At 39.6% G+C, this 17,344-nt stretch overlaps 1 protein-coding gene across 2 annotated transcripts in view; it reads left to right on the top strand.

Annotated features, from left to right (window-relative positions):
• Positions 1 to 15,326, top strand: part of LOC130855897 (V-type proton ATPase subunit S1-like protein) — a 47,671-nt gene extending 32,345 nt beyond the window's left edge. For both annotated transcript variants that reach the window (XM_057739963.1, XM_057739972.1), the window contains 3 exons: positions 3,750 to 3,800; positions 8,322 to 8,562; positions 12,964 to 15,326. In XM_057739963.1, coding sequence (XP_057595946.1) covers positions 3,750 to 3,800; positions 8,322 to 8,562; positions 12,964 to 13,266 — 595 coding nt within the window. In that variant the 3' untranslated portion in view covers positions 13,267 to 15,326. The remainder of the gene's footprint in view (positions 1 to 3,749; positions 3,801 to 8,321; positions 8,563 to 12,963) is intronic.
• The last annotated feature ends 2,018 nt before the right edge of the window (positions 15,327 to 17,344 follow it).

Below are 17,344 nucleotides of genomic sequence, written 5' to 3'. Positions count from 1 at the left end.
GGGCTTGAGCACTTGGCATGGGCCAGGTACCTTGTGAGAACTACACAGGTATGTTGTTTGTTATTCCTCATGACACTATTGCAAATAAGTCCCTGAGTCACAGGTACAGTTATCATCTGTGTTTTAGGGGAGGAAATCAAAGCTCGTGAGGTTAGGAAACTTGCTAAGATCATAGAGCTTGTATGGTAATAGAGCTGAGGTCTAAAACATCTTTAACAATGCCATATTCCCACCTCTCTCGGCCCTATCTCATAGGGGTGTGAAAATCAAATGAGGAAATGTATGTATGAGAACTGTGCCAAGTGCTACTCAAAGTACTAGTATTATCTTCCTAAGATATTAATAATAGCTAGAGTAAACTAGTGTCTAGTTACCTGGTAGAGAGACCTAGGGGAAACCTGTATTGGTTTTCACAATACAGAAATTAATGATTTTTTTTTTCTTTGTCACTGCCCAAGAATTCTAGTGGATGAGTCCTGAGTGTGTATCATCCACCTTTTGGAGTCCTACTCAGGCGAGTGTGCAGGCATCCTGGAGAGCCCACCCAAGGGCATGAGTGGGAGGCTTCCCAGGATGTGAGGCGTTCAACCACCAGCTGCCGAGACTGTCCTTGATTCCTGTGAATTGCGTGGATTAGTGAGATGCCTTTGTCGTGCTGGCAAGGAAATCTTATATTCAAGAACCAGGAAGGGAGTTGCAGAAAGAACAAACCCAAGCAAAGACATAACCATGTAAGGTCAAAAGCACAGATTAAAAAAAGATGACTATATTTTAGTGCTTGGAAACAAAGTGTTCAGGGAAAGGCAAACTATTGGCAGACAGATTTGCTACGGAAGTCTTTTTAAATAGTGAAAGCCTTACAAATAGAGCATAATCCCAGTATCTGTGTGTATTTTGAATTTAGGCAATTATAGTCTCAAGAATTCAGAATCTGTTTTAAACATGGGAGGGTAGGGCACTTGGAAGAGTAAATGAAGCTCTTTCTTGAGTGACTCCCTAGGTTGTATTTCTCCTTTATGGTGCAGCTTATGGTGAGGTGCTTGGCACATAAAAGAATCTCACTGAGTGATTGCTGAATTAGCTTTGTTGAAATTGGGCCTCATGTTCTTTACTCCACAGCAGAACACATTAACAGCTTTCGTTGAAACCAGGACTGCTGGAGAAAGCTTTTCGGGCATCAGAAGCATGGAGGCCATTGAGCTGCTCCACCAGAGATTCTGATGGGCGCAACGCGGTTTTGCTCGGAGCTTTAGTTCATTATCTATGAGCCAGTTTGTGGGTAACTAAGCTATTCTGATTCCTTGGAAGAATTATAGAAATTTCTGTTAGAATAAGTGACCAGTCAAATTTATAAAGTACAATCCAAGAAATGTACTTCATTTCTTTAAAGTATTTTCAGTAATTTGTAACAGATTATCAGAATATTATTAGAGAAAAATCCTCTTGAAAACTTTACTGAGTAAATTAGCTTATAAAGTGTTTGTAAATGAGTTCTTCTAAGGTATCTAAGCTTATGATGTTAGGAAATAAAGATATATATGTCTTTTAGCAATTTTATTAATATAGTTTATTTTGTAAATACTCCCTCCCATTCTCCATAAGTAGTAGGAAGAATAAGGAGCTCAGTCACTGACATTTCTATTTCTTGATAAATGTGACCAAATTGAGATTATATTTGTGTGATTTTTTCAAATTTGCAATTGGACATTTTATAACCATTTACTTTTGCTTTTTTGTTTTTATAATGTATATTGAGGTGTTATATTTTCAGGACATTATAACATCACATATCAGTGTCACCCTTTATATGTTTAAATTTCTCACATTTTCCCATTTCAATTGTATTTAGCTTTTCATCATCCTTATTTTTCAACCTTATTGAAATTTATATGACATACACTAAATTGCACATATTTCAGGTACACAATTTGATCAGTTTCGACATATGTTTATACCTGTGAAACCATCATCACAGTCAAGACAACAAACATTTTCATCAGTCAAAAGTTTCCTTGTGCCACTTTGTAATCCATCCCTTTGCCATTCCCACCTTTCCAGGTAACCACTGTTCTGCTTCCCATTGTTATAGATTACTTTGCATTTTCTAGAATTTTATATAACTATACTGTAATTGTTTAGTGTACACTTTTTTAGTTTAGCTTCATTCACAGTGTAATGATTTTGATATTCTACATTGCTGCATGTGTCAAAGGTATGTTTCTTTTTGTTGATGTGTAGTAAGTACTCCTTTGTATGGATACACTGCAACTTATTTATCCATCCACCTCTTGATAGAAATTTATTTTTTCCTCCAGTTTTTAGATATCTTTCCAAATAAAGTTGCTGTAAACTTTCTTGTACAGGTCTTTGTATGAGCATATATTTTCATTTCTCTTAGATAAATACCTGGGAATGGAATGGCTAGATCATATGGTATGTGTATGTTTAGCTTATTAAGAAACTGCCAAACTGTTTTTTAAAGTGGTTGTAGCATTTACCTTTCCACCAGGGTTGTATGAGAGTTCCAGCTACTTCACATCCTTACCAACATTAGGTATGGTCATTGTGGGACTATAGAGAAAATATTATTATGTTTCTGTATGGTAGCAATTTCTGAACAAATTTTACTGGGAACTGGGTTAAAAGATAAGTCTTGGAGTTAGTAAGAGATATACCTCCTCAGAGGAATGTGATTGCATGTCAAAGAGTAATGAAGACCAGCGCCACTGAGATATTCCAGGCTTGGAAACCCAGAGAGGCTTCTTATCATCTCCATGGAGACATTTATTTACATACACGGGTATTAGACATGCAGCCATTTGTCTCCTTTATGGTGAGCTGTTTGCTGCCATCCAAAGGCTAATAAAACTCATACACTTTTATTTTCCCAAGGAAAAAATTTTCAACACTAAGGAAGCAAATGTGTCTCTCCTTCTTTCAGGAGTTAAAGGAGGAACCACTGTTTCTCTCCTATATGAGCTCTCAGATTCATAATTTTAGTGTTCCTTACCAGTGTTGTAAATCCCAGTATGTGTAGGATGACATCTGGCTCTCAGGGGGGAAGAACTGGGCTAAAAGGGGAACCAATGTGGTTATTACTCTGGCTTAAGTAATAACCTATCTCTGCTCCAGTAAATCTTATGTTAATGTTCAGAAAAATGTGAATAAATATAGATACTGAAAGCTTAAGAGTGGGTTTTTTTTTTTAAAGTTTTAACCATACTGATTACTATACCATGGATTCTTATTGTGGTTTTATTTTATATTTGCTTGGTGACTAATGATATTGACATCTTTTTATGTACTTACTGGTTATTTGTATGTCTTCCTTTGTGAAGTGCATGTCTTTTGATCATTTTAAAGTTGGGTTGTCTCCTTATTATTGAGTTGTTAGTGCTATTTGCTGTATTTCATATATAAATTCTTTGTGTATATGTATTGTGAATATTTTCTCCCATTCTGTGACTTGCCTTTTTCATTTTCTTAACAGTATCTTTTGAAGAGCAAAAGTTTTTAAAATTTAATAAAGTCAGATTTATCAGTTTTTTCTTTTAGAGTTCATACTTTTATATTTTCAAGAAATTGTTTCCTACCCCAAGATTGTGCTGTTGTTATTTTATGTTTCTTCTATGTGTTTTATAGTTTTAGTTGTTGCATTTAGACCTGTGATCCATTTGGAGGTAATTTTTGAGTATAGTGTATAGTCAGGGTTATTCCTATTTTGATGGACTGTGTTTCTGTTTTCTAAGGTTGTCTCTGAAGTTTGGTGATGCTGAAGATCCCAGAGGTCTTGATATAAGGTAGGTATGAATACCACTTTGGAATATCATAGGCTCAGCACTTCAGATTAGTGCCATATAATTTATTCATTCAACATGTAAATATCAAGGGCCTGCTATGTGCCAAGCATTGCAACACATGAAATGCCACATTTGTCTGATTACACTGAAAAGTCAGTGATGTTATGATGGGATCCAATAGTAATACTTTCTTTAGTTTCTACCAAAGCATCTATACTTTTTTTTCCCTCTTCCTTTAGTGACCTAGAAAATACATGAACCTGAGAATGTGATACCGCTTTACTCTGAGCAAAGAATAAAATATGTTTAAAGCTCGAAAGCTGAGGCTCTAGTTTGAAGTTATTTTCTGTATAGTTCCTTATAACTGAATCACACTTAACATTTAACAGTAACTAAAAATTCTCTGTTAGCTGAATTCCCCAGCAGACAATCAACATAGGCCTACATTTTTGTGTGTTTATGTATGGAGTAATGCATCTGCCAACAGTGGCTTATCCAAGCAGTTAGGAACTGCTTTGGGGTGGGGAGCAATTTGAAGGCATTAAAATTTTTTTCTTATAAAAATATAGTGTTTCCTTTCCTATAGGACCAACCTTTTAGTGGAGATAAGCAGCTGTGTCTTTAACATTACTTGAAAAACCAGCAGGATGTGCTAGGGCAGTCTTTCCTGAGCTGTGTTCTGTGGAATACTTTTGCTCTGTGTAATGTTTATAATATTCCCAGAAAAGGGGTCCTGTGGTCAGACGTGTTTGAGGAAGACTGCACACTGTGTCCTCTTGGAGATTCACAGTATAAATTTGTATACTGAAATTTCTGTAAAGACATGCTCTTTAGGAAGATTGCTGCACTTGGTGACTTTGATTAACCTAGAATTTCCTGTTTTTTTTGTTGTTGTTGATGGTTGTTCAGCAGTTAGTTGTGATTTTGGTGTTTTCATGAGAGGAGATGAGCTTAAGTTCTTCTACTCTGCCATCTTGTCTCCAATCCCTCTTTCTTTCTTTCTTTCTTTTTTTTTTTTCTGTCTTTAACCTAGCATTTCCTATGTTTAACCTTGGAAAGCTCTTTCTTCAACATTTGCCTACATATCATGTGTAAATTATGACCAGTGTTTCATTGGTCATAATTTAGAACATGCATGCCATCATCTTTCAGAGAAGCTTTATAAGGAAAATAGAATCTCACAAGGTGACCAAACAGGTATACATATCTGTTTGACATAGGAAATGAGGAATATTTTTAATTCAAATAGCACTTTTTTTTTTTAATCTAGAGGAATGTAACTTTAAGATTATTATTTTTTCTGATGATAAAGCTATGTTGCGAACATTGGCAGGGTACCTTGTCTATATCCTCTTGGGCATTTCCATCTGAGAGTATTATAGTCCACCAGCTCAACTTTCAGCTGCCAGCCTTTCTTTGCCTAAAAGCTTTCCCTGGCTGAAGGGGCCCACTGCCTCCCATCCCTACCCCAGCAGTGACTGAAGGAAGTCTGTAAATACCCTAGCTCCCTCACCATCAGGTGAAATAACTCAGAGGTGTGTGTTCTACTCTGTCGACCAGGGTTCCCCATGGCATTAAGCCCCTGTCACCCACTGTGGAAACTTACTTAACTGTGTCCTTTTGGGCTGTCTTCCATTCACCTATCATTTCTCTTTTTTCTATTCTACATATTTTGAATGACTAAATTCTCAAATAAATTTGAGATCACCTCCACAAAATAGTTGTATTCCTGTCCTTGCCTCAGGGTCTGCTTCTGTAGGAGCCCAAACTAAGACAAGGTTATACATATCCACTGAAAGCAGAAAAATCAGAAAATATTGATCTATAAAAAGAAAATGGAAATCATTCATAATCCAGCCACCATTGTCATCACTATTAACATTCGTTTTTCCTGTTTATACTTTTTTTTATTGTGATAAAAGTTACCATTTTAAATTGTTCACTTCTGTGGCATTTAGTACATTCACAGTGTTGTACAACCATCACCTCTGTGTAGTTCCAGAACATTTTATCACCCCGAAAGGAAACTCCCTACCCGTTAGCAGTCGCTCCCCATTCCCGCTCCTAGCCCCTGGCAACCAGTCTGCTTTCTGTCTCTGTGGATTTGCCTGTTCTGGACATTTCATGTAAATGGCATCATACAACATATGACCTTTTATGTCTGACTTTTCCAATGTATCCTTTTAAAAGAGCAACTTGGAAGGGCAGGAACAGAAGTAGGCACTGTGCTGCTCCATCCACACCCCTCCCTCCCTCTCCCTGTTTAACAACAGGCAACTGTGTAATTGCCAGGGGCTCTCCTGGGCTGCTGGAGCACCCTTTACCTGCATGTCCACCAGAGGGCCAGACATCCCCCAGGACAGCCCTAACCAAGGGCATGAGGCATTTCCAGATCTCCCAGCAGGACAGAGCCAAAGTCCTCCAGGGACCCTGCTGGATGCACGCCCTTACTTGTTCTCCCCTGCCTCCACCTGTTTCACATCTTTCTTCTCCTGTCCTCCTGGGATTTTCTTTAAAAAATCACTTGCCCACAAATCTGTTTCTCAGGCTCTGCTCCAGGAGCCAGCACAGGTTTGAGAGGCCAGGGCAAGAGAGTGTCATGTCCTCCAGGCCCATGGGCAAGTCATTCCTGCCCCAAAGTGGGCCAAGAGAAACAGAACCAAGGACCCTGCATGCTGGACAGCTGTTTGACAAAATAACTTGGTGTTTTCACCAGAAAAGATTCTTTAAGCAGTTCCATCAGTTCATTAATGCTCCCACTTCACTGAGGCTGTTATCTCTAACAGGGCTGCAGGCAATGTGGCAGGCTCCACCCCAGCCCTGAGCTCAAGAGAAGTCACTTCCAGGGAATCCAGAGCCAGCCTGCCCTTTCTGGGAATGGCTTGTCTCTGCCATTGCCCACTCTGGAACATCTGACTCAAGTCCAGATCTGAGATGTCCACCACCTCCATCCTTCTGGCCTTCAGCATTCTTGGTGGGTTGTTGCAGTGGAGAGGGGTGGCCAGGCTCAACTGCATCCCTCAAAAGACCTTTCTGTATCCGAGTCAGGAGCCCAGGGTGAGCTGGAAATGTCCTAGATATCATCGAATGTTTTATAACACCACGCCAGCACAGGGCACTTGCCATGCATGCCTTTCAACTTAAACAAGCACAGCCTATTTTACAGATGAGGAAAGCAAGGCCCAGAGTGGTTGTTTAACAACCCTTACCATACTACTGATGAGAGCTGTATTCATGAGAACTTTTTTGGCTGCATAAAGCCAAAAGGTAACTGATTGATTAACAGGATGGAAAATGTTAGCTTTAGATGCTTAACTTACCTCACCAGGGCAGCATCTTTCTCCATCTCTTGGCTCTGCTGTCCTTGTGTCAGTTTCATCCTCAGGCCAGAAAGATGGTGGCTAGCTGACAGTTATCAACTTAAGGAACATAAAAGAGCTATAGCATAGCTATAGCAGAAGCACCAGAACTGCATATTATGGACCCCGCCTGGGGCATATGCCTCTCTCTAACCCAAGCACAGTGATTAAAGGGCAGCAACACACTGATTGGCAGGGCCTGGGGGACTTACACTGAGTGGTGAGAGGGTCAGCCCTATACACACCAAGATGCTGTTCCCAGAAGGGGCAGGAACATAACTTACAGGTGGGTAGAGCCAGGATCAAAACCCAAGCTTTCACCCTGCGCTGTAGTGATCTCAGCTGCTTTTTTTTTTCTTTTTTACGTTTGTAAAAATTGAAATATACTTGATTTACAATGTTGTGTTAATTTCAGTATATAGCAGTGAGTCGCCATATTAACATTTTGATCTCTATCTTTCCAGAATTTTTTTCTGTGCTGTCACATTTTTTAATGGAAAAAGTTATCATGACATATGCATTTTTTTTTGACATATGCATATTTTAACTTTTTTATTGCTAGAGAATATTCCATTCCAAAATGATTAAGAGCAAGTGCTCTGGTCTCAGATTGTATTCTAAGCCCAACTCCAAAGCTTACTCTCTGAGTAAATTTGCACAAGTTAGTTATTTAACCCCTCTGTGTCTTAGATTCCTCCTCTGTGAAATGAGGATAGTAATATTATCTATCTCATGTTGTTACAGTGAGGATTAAATAAAATATACATAAAGAACTTAGAAAGATTTTTGGCATAGTAAGAGCTATTTTATTTTTGACCATTATTTATTTAGCTAATTATATATTATTGTCTACTTTGTTTTTCTCAAATTTTTTTCAATAATAAAATTATTTTAATTTTACAAAGAAAAAATCCCAAACTTTTTATGTTTTTCCTTTTGTAGGAATTTGTATTGCTCACTTTTGGGGTCTGCCCTGTTATCTGCTTTCATTCCCACCCATCAGGAGGCTCTTGTTCAGAACTAGAAAGTAAAAGCCTCTCTCTGAGCCAGTTCTACTACCTGACAAAAGAGGGCGCAGTTGTACCGTTTGTAGACAATGTCCTGAATCAGCAAATGTAAAAGTGCTTTGGGGGTAATAATACTCTTTTATAATCATTTTCAGATTCACCCTTACCAGTTACAACAAGTTGTCCATCCAGAGCTGGTTTAGTTTGCACCGAGTCGAGATTATTTTCAATAATTCAATTCAAGCAACCTTTAATGCAACTGGCATATATGCTCTGTCAAGTTACTCCTACCACTGCCACCATGTCAGCAGCCTGCAGCAGTATGACGCTCTTTTGTTGCCCAGTGACACCAATGACATGTCAAGCCTGTGGGAGGTCACTTTTGTTGATTTCCAGGTAATAAACTAAGGCATATGCTCAATGCACCTGTGTGTTTGGTGCCAAAGAAACTTTGTTTGAAAACATAGATGTTTAAGGAAAAAAGAGATATCTTTAAAATAATATCGATATGAATTATCTTTTTTGTCTTCTAAGGTATGAAATAGAATAGGATCAAGTATTTCCTCTTACTGCACAGTGATCTACCTCCCCCCCCCGCCCCCGCAAAGGACTTGCTTTTACATTCAAGTTTATCCAGTCACTAATAATTATCAGTGAGGAATGCCAGAAATCTAAGCCAGAGTGAAGTTGTGGCATGAGCCCAGTGACTGACACTTCCTGGAGTGAGAGGCCCTTCTGGGGAGAGGAATTGTCGGACAATTATTTTATTTCCTTCAGGGAGAAGAGCAGTGATCCTATCAGGGCAGATAAGAAGTACATCTGCCCTGATAGGAGTGTGAATGACGGCTTTGGCATTCAGCATAGGAATGGAACTGTCAGCCAGCGAGTCAAAAATATCCCAAAGATCCTCTTGAAAGTATTTGGGGAAAGGCATGGAGGCATAAAAGTTTCCTTTTCACCAACAGAATCTCTAGCTGAGAGACATCTGTCAACTTCCTCTGACCTGTTTACCTGTGAAAAAAAGCTTAACTTGTTTTTCCAACTCGATGAAATAGGCAGGGTTTTACACATCCCTTTTCCATATATAAATATGTATCTATTCCCCTTCCCCCCAGCTTGGAGAAGTATGGTGAGGTAGTTTGGGGTAGGGAAGGAATTTGCATTTTGGAATTCGAAAGACATGGTTTTGAATTACTTCTCAACCACTTGGACAAGTTACTCCACCCTCTCGATTTCTGACTTATCTTTATGGATGTAAAGAATTCAGGGCCTGTGGCAACACCCAGGACCGAGTCAGGCATGGATTAACAATAATTAATACTTATGAGTCCTCTTTGTGTGTCAGCACTGTTGTAGTTATTTTACATGTCTTGTCTTTAAAATATCTTAGTGCTACAAGATAGCTGTTATTCCTGTTTTACAAATGAGATGATTGAAACTCTGATGATTACATAATTGTTCAAAGTGATATAATTGGTAAATGGTAGAAGCAGAATTTGAATTGTGGACTGGCTCCAAAGACACTTTATAATACATGTAATGTATATATCTATATAATATTTATAAAGTACATATTGTATCTATTTCTCTCTCTTGCCCTTTCTAAAGAGAAACAGGCAGAAAGGGCAATGAGGAGGTAGTAATGAAAACAAGGAAGAATTCACACTTAATCTTGCCTAATTAGAACAGGTGAATTGACTGATTTATACCTTCTCCTTGTTCCAGAAATGACTTACGATAACTTACAGAAATACTTAAAGAAAAATAACTTTGAAAAGTGGGCAAACCGCTTCGTACCCATTAGGATTATTATTTAAAAAAAAAAATCCCCCAAACTGAAAATAACAGCTATTGGAAGGATGTGGAGAAATTAGGACCCTTGTACATTGCTGGTGGAAATGTAAAATGGTGTAGCCACTATAGAAAACAGTATGATGGTTCCGCAAAAAATTAAACGTAGAATTACCATGTGACTCAGCAGTTCCACTTCTGGGTATATACCTAAAAGAATTGAAAACAGAGACTTGAACTGATATTTGTGCACCTATGTTCACAGCAGCATTATTTACAAGAGCCAAAAGATGGACGCAACCCAAATGCCTGTCAATGGATGAATGAGAAACAAAATCCTGTATATACGTACAATGGAATATTATTTAGCCTTAGAAAGGAAGGAAATTCAGATACATGCCAGAGCATGAGTGAACCTTGAGGATATTATGCTAAGTGAAACAAACCAGACACAAAAGGGCAAATACTTGTATGATTCTACTTATGAGGTACTAGAGTAGTCACATTTGAAGACTAAGTAGAATGATGGTTGCTAGGGGCTGAGGGAAGAGGGGACTGGAGAGTTAGTGTTTAATGGGTACAGAGTTTCAGTTTTGCAAGATGAAAAGAGTTCTGGAGATGGATGGTGGTGATAGTTGCACAATGATGTGAATGTAGTTGATGCCTCTAAACTGAACACCTAAAAATGGTTAAGGTGATAGATTTTATGTGTATTTTACAATAAAAAAGATAAAACAAAAAATGGGCAAAGACATGGGATTAAGAAAAACAAAGGAAGAAAAGATCAGCTAAACCACCAGTGAAGTTGTTACACAAAACCATAAGACCATCTGTCTTCCCTGGCTTGAAGCAGCATAGTAATTTGGCTCTGAAGCTTTTGAGCAGCCAGCATAAGAAAGAATCACCCTTTACATGTTCGTGGGATTCACAAGACTACTGAAAATGTGCTTGTGAGGAGCATATCCATCCCCAGTGTTGTGCAATGCGTGACTACATCCTCAACAACAGCCTCATGGTGGACAGAGCATTGAGGGTCGGAGGTGTACCTTGTAAAACACTCTTCACGTGGGCAGATGTAGAATGCAAGCCCAGTCCAGGGAATAGGTGGTGGTGGTGATGGGGGTTAAGGTATGTATACAAAAGGATGCATTCCACATATGCAGCTTTGTTGATCTATCTGGTTTATTCTAGGAATAAAGTATAGAGTGATGTCACATGCATGATGAACTGAGGTGCCTCAGGTAAAAGCTCACATGCCTCAGGTGGGCCAGCTGGGGACTGTGGCAAAATGTAGCTGGCATCACAAGAAGTATATTTTATAAAACTCCAGCTAATTTTTGCTTAGTAGGAATGCAGGCCCAATATTACTGGATCTTCTGACTGTTCAATTGAAGATAGAAACTTAGATTCCTGGGGGATGCTCAGAACTCGGGGCCAAACAAAACTTACCTGCGGGCTAGGTACAGAGTGTTTGCAATCTCAAGTCCAGAACATGGATAGACAATGTATCCTTCAGGCATCCTCCACAGATATTGTTCTCAATCAAGTCTCAAGAGTTAAGTGGCAGTCAGTGTGAGGACATTCTCTTTGGCTGGAGTTGTAGCATCAAATGAGGCCATCTTTTGTCATTGAGGGACTTGACTCTTCAGGCTAGTGCCTTAAGAGAAGGCCACTTTGCCTCTTCATAGAGTGGACAGGCCAAGTATCCCAAAAGCCAGGCCAAGAGTCTCCTTCAGGAGTTGTTTTGGTTCAGTCTAAGCACAGGCAGTTGGGCGAGCAAGGCCCCTAACATCTATGGTATGATGGGGTGGCTACAATCATTTTAGCATGGGAAAATGCTAAAGTGCCCACATAAGTCTTAAAAATGAGTCCTCAGTAAAGCATTCATGGATAATTCAATTTTCTGATGTACCCTTCTAAAACCAGTTAGGTGACTGAATGAGGTGACGCTGTATAGGGTTATATTCTGAAAGCCAGCTGAATGTGGAAACTGCCTTCCAAGAATGATTGTTCTCATTCAGAATCATGACTCTGTAGACTCTGTAGCCCCTGTTTCTTTCATTGTGATGGTGTTTAGATATTGGAGCCAGTTGTGGATTTGAACCTCTCCTAGTTCCAAGTAACTAAATCACTTCATTTGCACATATGAGAAAGCTTTTCTTTCTATTCTCTAGGCAGATTGCAAGGGGTATACAGCTCTTCCAAAAACAGTACCAACTCTGCTTGGTACAACAGATAAAGAGGGAGAGTTAGTGATGGGAGGAAGAAGAGATACAGTATACCAGGAGTTATGGAGTTATAAACTGAGAAATGACTTTGAAACCAGACTGCCTGGTTTGAATTACAGCTTCATTGTACTTAATGCTGTGTGACTCTAGGCAAGTTACTTAACATTTCTGTGCCTGTTTCCTCATCCATAAATTAGGATAAAATAGTAATGTATTCATAGGCTCTTGTAAGTATTAAACAAATTAAGGCAGTCTCTGGTATTTAAAAAAAAATCTTCAATAAGTGTTAGCTTTTATTATCTATATTTTACCTCACTGGGAATCATGATATCTTCCCTCAAAAGACTCTTCCTATCTACTTCCTGTCAACAGAATCAAAAGCAGAGGAACTAAGAATTAATATTCTTTGTGAAATTTATATTAATACTTATAAAATTTTGAGTAGGCTTTGAATTTTAGAGATACCAGACGTTGTGGTTTTAGATGAACTAAGGATCAGATTAAAAGAGGTTTTATTTCAGAGCCTTGAATTTCGCTGGCCACTTAATTATGACAACCATATTCCCAGAGTTTCCGGGTCAGTCTTGATTTAAAATGAAATTTCACTGTCCCCAAGAGCACACACACATTTGTTCGATAATGTGTTTAAATTTTTCAGCAAGTATGTCCCCAGTATTTAAATTTGACTAATTAGGGGTTCAGAACCCCTAGCCCAACTGTGAAGCAGATCTTCAGAGGAAAGAGTATGTCACTTCAGCTCTTTTCTTTCTCCTGACAGATCCAAGGCTTTACCATCAAGGGGGGACAGTTTGCCAAGGCCCGAGACTGCGCCTCTTCCTTCTCGCCGGCCATTCTGATCGGCCTGGCAATGTCCCTGATCCTGCTGCTGGTGTTGGCCTATGCCCTGCACATGCTCATCTACCTGCGCTATCTGGACCGGCACTATGATTTCATCGCCTCCCCGGCCCACTTCCCCCAGTTGAAAGCTCGAGATGCAGCAGAAGAGAAGGAGCTGCTGAGGAGCCAGGGAGTCGAATGCTATGAACTGAGAAGCCAACAGATCTGCAGAATTTACGTTTAACAGCACAGGTCCCTCTCCCTCAGGAAGTCCATGATAGGCTCTGAAAGAAGTTGTTCCTGTTCTGTGCTGTTTGAGTTGCAATATAAGGTTTTCACCAAAAGGCTTGATTTTTTTTTTTAAAGGAAATACATGCAAAGAATACATTTTGGAACATCCACTGGCCTTCTTAGATAGACTTGGAGCAATGAAAAAGGTATCTCAGGAATCCTGCAGGGATAAAAATGATTGCACCCCAAGGTGCCTTGAAAGTAAAAGAATACTTCAAGTTAGGGACACTCCCCCCCCACCCAAGGAAAAAAAAAAAGAATGATGCAGTATAAAGAAGGAAAAACACACTTGGTCCTTTTTGCCTTTGTCAGTTTGGTTGTGATAAATACAGAAATGATAAATATTAAGTTGTCTGGAATTTCAATATTTAAAGTACCAAAGATGATTGCAGGGAGCACACCCTCAAGAAAATGGGACTCTAGGATTGATTATCTGACTCTGTTTAGCTTAAAATCAGAGGGGACTTTGTTAACATTAGAGGATGGGAAACTGATAGCCCATGCCATTCCATAAAGAAATTTTCATTGTGGTGACTTTGAATGTCCATTGGTGGTATAAATGGCTGCTGTGATAGGCTGTAAGTGGAATCCTTAGTCTCACAGGGATGCGGGGATCCTGGAGTGGCAGGGGTCAAATAGCACAGCAGCCGTAAGGGGCTGAAGGGCAGGAGTGTTAATCAGATTAGATTATGTTTATTCATGGTGAAGTGTTCTGTGGTAGATGTGGCTAGACAGTCCATTGAAACACTTGCTTATTATCATCATCATCATAAATGATCTAGTTCTGGTGTAAAAAACCTTACCTGAGCCATCATGGTGGACTCATGGAGCTGAGTCTGTTCATGACTTAAGAAGAGCGCTCTTGCCTGAAGAAGAAACTTCTCAGAGGGCCTTTGGTCTTTGTATCTAATGTTGAGTATCATCATGAACAGTTTTATGTTTGTCCATCAGGTATCTGTCTTTTTATATCACTTCTGGTATGTTCTGACTTTTAGGTAGGGAACTGACACTATTCCCATGGATACTTTTATTATTAACCCAGTAGGTATGTGATCATCGTCCTGTAATTGTTAGTGCTGCAAGACCACCGGCTAAGAGATGTCTGTCTTCCTGGGAGGTCTGGAAAAATATGGCAAAGAAAGTGATGTTTGACATGAGTAGGAGTTAGACAAGTAACATGGAGAAGGACAGATATGGCAGAAGGAAACACATATGCAAAGACTGGACTTCATCATGTGCAGAGAACTGTGAATGCATGTATATGGGCTGGCACATACAATGTATTCGGAGGAGTGAAAGAGATGCAGCTGGAACAGAGAGGAAACAGATCGTTGTGCTCAACTAAAGACTTAGGATCATGACTTGAGATAATGGAGAGGCCATTGAGAGGACTTTGGAGGATTCAGAAGTTGGTTCAATAAGACATAGCAACCAGTTGGCAAGTCACAAATGACTGGTAGATAACTTATTTTGGGTGCTGGTGGAAGGTGATACCAATATTTGCAATCAGGGAGAAACAGGTGAGGGTAGAAGTGGGTATGGGAGATGGGAGATTCCTGTAGGCAGGTCCTGTAATAGTCATCCAAGTAGGTGGTTGGATGTAAGAATATGGGGCAAAATGAAGAGGTCTGGACTAGAAATAGAAATTTGGAAATATAGCAGATGCTGTCAGTGTCCACTTTTGCACCTTGGCCCATCTCTCTATTGTCAGTAACTGCCCTCAGAGGCTGCTCTGCCTGCTTGTGTTCATGGCAGACTGGAAGTGCTGAGGAATTAATGTCTCTTGGGAGTAGCCTTCATGTTATGACTCTCAGAAGTTGTGTATAAATACCCCAGCCCATAATTCTAGAGTATGTTTTACACCATTTCCTGGAGCTCCTCAAAGACTGTGTTCTTTTGCCCATTGGGGCATCTTTGCTTGATAATGTTCATTTTATTAACTCCCTTCTTTGCCCTGTTTTACTTCCCTACTCCCCCAATGATGTTTCTTGGCACCACCTCCAAAATAAACTACTTGCATTCAAATCCTTGTCTCAGGATCTCCTTCTCAGGCAACCCAAACTAAGACAAGCAGTAATGGTCATGGGGGAAAGCTGAAAACAAGGTGGTAGTGGTGATGGAGAAATGAATGAGATCAGCCAAGGAGAAAGGATAGTTTGATAACAGATCTTGGGGAATGCCATTATTTATGGAGTAGGATGAGAAAGAGAACTCTGTAAAGGAGCTAGAGTAGGAGTAATCAGAGAAGGAAGAAGACAAACCAAGAAAAGAATATTGTCTTAGAAATCAAAGGAAAAAAGGCTTTCAGGGTGAGGGGAATAGTCAATTATGTCAGATTCTGTTGACAGAATTGTTTATTCCTTGGATTTGGTCAACAGGAGGTCATTGATGAACATCAAACTGCCCCAGTCTTCGCCAGGAGGGAATACCTTGGACTGGTTGTATCCCTTCTCTGAAGGTCACTGCTTTTTTTAATGTGGCCTCCTACATATGACTCTTTCCTGGCTTTCAGTAGTTTCTTATTCCCTTGTCTCTTTGGGCTCAGAGATGGTAACAATGCCATTGATAGTAGCCCCAGGTCACTGCACTGTCCCTTATGGATCTCCTATACCCTACTGGGACCTGTGTAAATGGTCCCTTTGTAAATAAACCCTCCTTAAATTATCCTACTTTGAGGGTGCCTGCTTCCTGTTGGGAATCAGACTTACACAGAGGTTTAGAAAAATTAAAATTTATTTGTTGCAATTTTTTTATAACTAGAAGTTTTTCAGAAAGAATTTAAAAGATTTTAATAAGATAGAAGAAACTTGAGTATGTTGTAGGGTAAGTCAGGAGCTCTGAAGTTGTGATGGATTTTTTTTTTTTTTTTTTGCCTGCTGTGACATTATGAATGATGATGTTCACATGTGTATTACTCTCCCATAGACATGCCCATATGTTGTTACTCTGTGCCCCAATTTTCAGGGCCCTTCCTCCTGGTAGTCTTTTGAGATCCCTGCTGCATAAAGGTCCATAAGTAGCTGAAATAGGTAGCTACAGGCTACAGACAATTCCCAGGTAACTAACTGAGGCTTTCTCACTTAAAAAAGCATATTGGCATGTGAGAGTGGTGTTATTATAGGGTGGCCCTTGACTATCCTCTAATTTATGCAAGTAGTGTAAACAATCATTGCCAACAAGCTGTATGGGCATCCCATCAAGTTGATTGCCTCTGTAGCTGGGAGCCCCTTGACTGGAAGGAAGGAACTAGGGTATAGAGAAAGGTTAAAAACATATACTCCAGAGGGGAGAAAATTGATGGAACAAGGCCCTCAGTGTTATAGATTTTCTTCTGGGGGATGGGGTGGAGAAGCTACTTGTGCTTCCTCAGTGCAGACACATAGAAAGAACACAACCTTCTGGAGAGAATACTGAACAGTTGTCCCCTCTGCCTCCATCCATGCTTGTGCTTTTCATGCCCTTTAAGAGTTAGAAAGTAATGAAATGAACAGATCCAGTTTTTCTGTAACTCTTTGGGGCAATCTGTCTTTATTTCAGATTTCTCTTTTTATGATAGAACTTGAAATGTTTGCTATATGATACTTTCCGTTACTGAGATGAGATCAACATTTTATAAGGACCAAATGGTACTAGAGCAAAACCTCTAGTTCCAAATAAATGGAATTTAAAATGTGGTTTGGAATTTCTGATATTTTATGAAGGAAAAATAGAACAGATGTTGGTAGTCAAATGTAGTTGTTCTAATGGTTATTATTTTGTAACACATGTAACCCTGATGGTGGCCACCTGGATGTCCCCAAATCATCTGGAGCCACCCTTCAGTTTACTATCCTCATAAAGTGGTTTGAGTTGCCTTAATGTGAGGAATAAGTCTGTTCCCCAAGATAGCTGAGAATTCAGCAGGTGGGTAGATTGGTGGCATAAGCAGTAGTGACTTGTATTCTTATTGTTTCTTGTAGTTCTGATTTCTTGCCCCTGTTGATTTTCAGACACCCCCTTGGTGGCCTCACCTTCTCCCATTGCTCTCAGTT

This window comes from Hippopotamus amphibius, chromosome 1 (assembly GCF_030028045.1).
Source record: "Hippopotamus amphibius kiboko isolate mHipAmp2 chromosome 1, mHipAmp2.hap2, whole genome shotgun sequence".
NCBI lineage: Eukaryota > Metazoa > Chordata > Mammalia > Artiodactyla > Hippopotamidae > Hippopotamus > Hippopotamus amphibius.
This window is presented reverse-complemented; position numbering and strand designations above follow the sequence as displayed.